This window comes from Helianthus annuus, chromosome 14, assembly GCF_002127325.2.
Source record: "Helianthus annuus cultivar XRQ/B chromosome 14, HanXRQr2.0-SUNRISE, whole genome shotgun sequence".
Taxonomy (NCBI): domain Eukaryota; kingdom Viridiplantae; phylum Streptophyta; class Magnoliopsida; order Asterales; family Asteraceae; genus Helianthus; species Helianthus annuus.
In genome coordinates, this window is record NC_035446.2 from 71,802,240 (window position 1) to 71,807,703 (window position 5,464).

At 38.7% G+C, this 5,464-nt stretch overlaps 1 protein-coding gene across 3 annotated transcripts; it reads left to right on the top strand.

The window, feature by feature from the left end:
- Positions 1 to 1,572: 1,572 nt before the first annotated feature.
- Positions 1,573 to 4,674, top strand: LOC110910366 (UBP1-associated protein 2A). Of its 3 annotated transcripts, XR_002576085.2 has the most exons (3): positions 1,573 to 3,028; positions 3,683 to 3,786; positions 4,367 to 4,674. XR_002576085.2 is itself a non-coding variant. In XM_022155043.2 (2 exons), exon 1 carries the CDS (start codon positions 1,697 to 1,699, stop codon positions 3,026 to 3,028), a length of 1,332 nt encoding a protein of 443 aa, XP_022010735.1. In that variant the 5' UTR covers positions 1,573 to 1,696; the 3' UTR covers positions 3,029 to 3,039; positions 4,367 to 4,674. The 3 variants fall into 3 exon arrangements, 2 of the variants coding, with proteins under 2 accessions (XP_022010735.1, XP_022010730.1); XM_022155043.2 differs by lacking the exon at positions 3,683 to 3,786 and having other exon boundaries at positions 1,573 to 3,039; XM_022155038.2 differs by lacking the exon at positions 3,683 to 3,786.
- Positions 4,675 to 5,464: the final 790 nt, after the last annotated feature.

The window sequence follows — 5,464 nt, forward strand, 5'->3', positions numbered from 1 at the left end:
CAATTTTGTTGACTGATCTGTTGACTTGGTGGTGAAATCACCATTTTACCCTTTTATTTTACCCCCCTGTGTTTTGTTTACTCTGTAATATTACCCCCTGCCACCACTGCCACCGCCATTCACCACCACAACCACCACTGCCACCTCCAACCACCACCCTCAACCACCACTGCCACCGCCATTCACCACCACAACCACCACTGCCATCTTCTTCCTCCCCCCTCTCTCTTTCTCTAAAAAAAGCCACCACCCGCCTTCATCTTCAACAATCACCACCGTCATCTCCACACCCCAGCCCCCAATCATCCACATACATACAGCCAAACCACCACGATCACTACCACCCCTACACCACCCTTCAATCAACACCTGCAACCAGTGATTCATCTCAATTTGTGGTAGAAATTACAAAATTGGATTTATAACAACAAAATTACAAACAGGCAGGCATTATTAAAGAAATCAAACTGCAACTTAGTTATCAGTAGACAAACAACATCTGGGTATCAGTTCAAATAACTAAAAAACATGTTTTTAACATCAAAATAACAGTTATAATCACTACCCACTTGAAATTAAGAATCAAGAAACAAAACCCATGATTCTTTACCTTTTTTTGTTCAGGTTATAACATTAAGGAAATCAAATTGCAACTTGAAATTAAGAATCAATGTGGGATCAACACCCACTTGAAATTAAAAATGTATTTTTAACAACAAAATCAAAGGTATAATCAGCACCCACTTGAAATTAAGAATCAAGAGACAATACCCATGAATCTTTACCTTTTTTGGTCTTCCGTCAAGCAATCAGAGTGAACCGCCTTCGAAATGGTCGGAGTGGGATGAGGTTGCCGGAGATTTGATGTCAGATCTAAAAAACGAAGAACTATATCAATTTGTTTTTGAAAATGATGTCAGATCTAAAAAACGAAGAACTATATCAATTATATCCATTACCCCCACTCACTTGTAAATTAATCAGATCAGATCTGACATCTCACTTGTTTGTTTGTTTGTTTGATGGATGTAGCATGGTGGGGATGTGCACGCTGTTGATAAATTAATCAGATCTATCTCCGTCTCCGGTCATCCTCTCCGGCGACCATTGAACCTCCTCTGTCTCCTTCCGGATGGTTGTGGTGGTGGTTGTGTGGCGGCGGCAGTTGCGGTGGTTGTGGTGGTGAATGGCGGTGGCATGGTGGTGCCTGGGCAAGAACTATGATGATGATAAACCCATCTTTCGATCTCTGATGATGGTACCTGGGCAAGAACTATATATATAATAACAACAATAAAAATAATAATAATAATAAATATAGGGTAAGATTACCAAAATACCTTTACCTATAAGGGTCAAACTATCGTTGACTGAGGCCGGGGAGTAAGGTTGTAATATAACAGCAAACAGTGGGAGGTAAATTTACAATTATTTCCTTAGGGGGATAAGAGTGCCAATCACCCCTAACCTTAGGGGTAAAATTCCAGTTTAGTCTAAAATATATTTTTCGACAACCAACTCCTAAAAAATCATAGAACAAACCGACCTACCTATAAAATACTAATATCAACCATTCAACCCAAACAAAGTTAAGAAGCCGATCTACCGACTACCATCCAATAAGGTAAAGCATAAACAGAACCTAACAAACCCTAGCCTACACTCCATCCCCATCCACCCAAACCCAAAATCCGCCATGGCCAAGAAGCGAAAGACTCGAGCTTCACAACCGTCACAAGATCAACCACCGGTCGACGAACAACCCGTCGCCGTTAAGGAAGAAGAACAAGAGCCAGAAGAAGAAGAACCCTATGAAGAAAATCAAGAAGAAATCAATGAACAAGACGAGGAGGAACAAGAAGAAGAAGAACAATCCGACGAAGAAACCACCGGAAACGACGTCAAAGAAGTTAAAATTGAATCCAACGGTGAAGATTTAACCGAAGAACCCGTAGAGAAGCTTCTGGAACCGTTTTCGAAAGAACAATTGGTCTTATTAATGAAAGAGGCGGTTTCCAAGTATCCGGATTTAATCGGGAGTGTCGAAAAGATAGCCGATGCAGATCCGGCTCACCGAAAGATATTCGTTCACGGTTTAGGGTGGGATACGACAACTGAAACGTTAATTAGAGAGTATTCAAAGTACGGTGAGATTGAGGATTGTAAAGCTGTAGTGGATAAGACGACTGGTAAGTCGAAAGGATACGGGTTTATATTGTTTAAACATAGAGCGGGTGCGAGGAAGGCGTTGAAGGAGCCGCAGAAGAAGATTGGGAACAGGATTACTTCGTGTCAGTTGGCGTCTGCAGGGCCGGTTCCAGCCCCTCCACCGAATGGGCCTCAGGTGTCGGAGTATACGCAGAGGAAGATTTTTGTGAGTAATGTGGCGGCCGAGATTGATCCGCAGAAGCTTACGGAGTTTTTCGCCAAGTTTGGGGAGATTGAGGAGGGGCCATTGGGGTTGGATAAGCAGACGGGGAAGCCGAAGGGGTTTGCGTTGTTTGTGTATAAGAGCATTGAGAGTGCGAAGAAGGCGTTGGAGGAGCCGCATAAGATATTCGAAGGGCATACTTTGAATTGTCAGAAAGCGGTTGATGGGCCGAAACCGGTGAAAGGGGGTTTTGGTCAACATCAGCAGTTTGGTGGGCATCATCATCAACCGTCGAAGAAGGCGAAGTATTCTGGCGGCAGAGGTGGTGGTGCAGGGCAAGGTCATATGATGGCGTCTTCTGGACCGCCTGTGGGATATTCGCCTCCTATTCCGCCACAGGGGGCGTTGACTCCTGTTTTGGGGCAGGCGTTGACTGCCTTTTTGGCTTCGCAGGGAGCGGGGCTTGGAATTGGTAATCTTTTAGGAGGTCTCGGTGCGCCTGCGAACCCGCAGGGGATGCCGCATGTTGGGAGCAATCCTGGGTACGGGAATCAAGGCGGTGCGGGGTATCAGCAAGGTGGGTATGCTAATCCACAGATGGGTCAAGGAGGCAGCAGGCCACAACAAGGTGGTGGATATATGGGCCAGGGTCACTAGGTGAGTAGAAGGTGATGTTTTTTGGGTCAACACTATGTTTTTTGTCCAGTTTGACTGTTTGTTTATGGTTGATTAGATCTCTGCAAGGGTAGAATAAGTGAATAAAATAGGTAGTATAGGTTAATGCAAGTCCACACTTAAATTTAACAAAAATTGTCACACACACATGTGATCTGTACACCCAAAAACATTCTCATACCCAACTGTACAACTTTTATATGCATTATGCAGATGTTGTGTGTGCAGTAATTTCATAAAGTTGTACAGTTTAGTGTGAGATTCGTTTTTGGGTGTACATGTGACCTCTTTTTGGATAACTATCTTGATTTTTTCAGTTACCAAGTTAAAACTTTAGGTTCAAAATTTTTTATTGGAGGTTTAGTGTAGTAGTTTCTATTTATAAAAGCTGAGATTTTTGTGTTTTGTTACTATGAGTTTGGGGGCAAGCTTTGTTAAAGCTTCATGTTAACTACTTTTTGTGAGGATATCATGTCGGGTGATTAATCGGATTGGGAGTTTTTTATGTACGTTTTCAAAGTTATATACACACACATTTACTTAAAAATAAAAATTAAACAATTAAACTTAAACATAAAAATAAACTGTTAAACTTAAACATAAAATAAACAATTGAACTTAAACATTGGAGAACAGGGGCGGTCAGTGGTCACCGATCGGAGAATATGAAGGGGATTGTAACCTGTATTAGTGATCAAAGGTTGCATTTGAAGCACAAGATGAAGGGGATTGCCACATCAGTACTAATTTCCACTTTCTTCATATACATATAGTTGTCAAATCCTGCTTGATCCAGGCAACACAATTTACAATTATTCATCTTATGCTGCTTCTAGAAATTAACCGCAATATATTGACAAGACAACGAATAAGTTTTTTTTTTTTCTGTTTGGTAAGTTTCATTTTATATCATGTTGAATTCGGATAGTTATTTGTGAATTAAATTGCTTTAACAGCTAGCCATTAACTTAATCATCATCCTGGATTACCCTTTGTTATGCTGTAGTTAACAAAAGGTAAAATACAGGATGAACAAGTTAATGGTTAGTTGTTCCAGCAATTTAATTCACAGATAACTATCCCTAATTAACATAATATGAAATGTAGCTTACCAAAACGAAAAAAACTTATGGGTCTGTTTGGTAACTTAAAATATTTATATATAGATATATATGTGGTTAATTTTGTTTCCTGTTCTATAAAAAGTTGGCTACATGAATCACAAGTTTAGAGTTTTTAAAGGGGTGTGGGTATGCTTTTTCTGCTGGAAATGTTACGATTGAAATCAAGTTTTTATGATTTTTACAATTCATTGTGCAGATTCATCAATGTTTTTGTTTTGGACTCTGCTGATTCTTCTGAAGTTCCAGCCAGTCATGCAAATGAAGTCTTCACAATATCTAGCAAAAAAAAAGTCATGATTTGCTTAGCAGAATAAAAAAACTTGTATTTTTCTTGTCTACTTGGTTTTATGGTCTATTTCAAAAAAAAAAAAAAAAAAAAAACAATGTAGTATTTTAATTTGACTTGTTTCCAAAAAAACATTGAAGAGCTTGTAGGTCTTTGCTGTGTTAAACTTCATGACTGGTATTTTAAAATTTTTATGCATTTTATTATTAGTTTTCTAACTTCTTATAGTTCATACTCTTATTGCATTGATTTTCTTTTTCAAAATCATAACTTCTCTATCCGAGTTATAATTTGGTATATTGGTTCTGTATTTGGTCGTACACTGGCCAACTTGTAAAGCATTCTACACCAGAGGCTGTTTCAGGTAATGTACAACACCGTTATTAACAAGTAATGTGCTTGATTACAGAAGTTTTATTGCTGCAGTGATAAATTTTTCTTTAATAAAACAATTGAGGATGTTTTATGCGCTTTGAACGGATATACGTGGGTTATGACCCGTATTCATTTTAGCCAATTTTAACCAATTTGACTAGTTAGAGAAAATATTAACCCATATTGACTGCTCAATACATTTATCTAAAATTAGTCAAAATGGTGACCCCTAATTTTTTTAAACTACTGATTTTGAGGGGTACTTTCAAGCTCTTGAGTCTTGATATGACTCATCAGTCATCAATACAACTACAACCTTTAATGTTTTCTAAACTTTTGATCTTGAAGAGTGCTATTCAACATTCTGTGGAGTACATGAACACGAAATGTTTCAAATTCTTTTCTGTCAAGTTTTGACTTTATAATAGCCATTTTGACTCGTATTCATTTTAGTTTTGACCCGTTTGAGAAGAAAAGACCATTATGTACTCATCATTTTTTACATTAATGGGTCAAAACTACCACCGCTAAATTTTTTCATGCCTTTGATTGGATGAATCTATTGAAGAACGTGGACATGAAGTGCTTCAAATGCTTTTGGGGTAGAGTTGTTGAAAAATCAATGAATCCCGG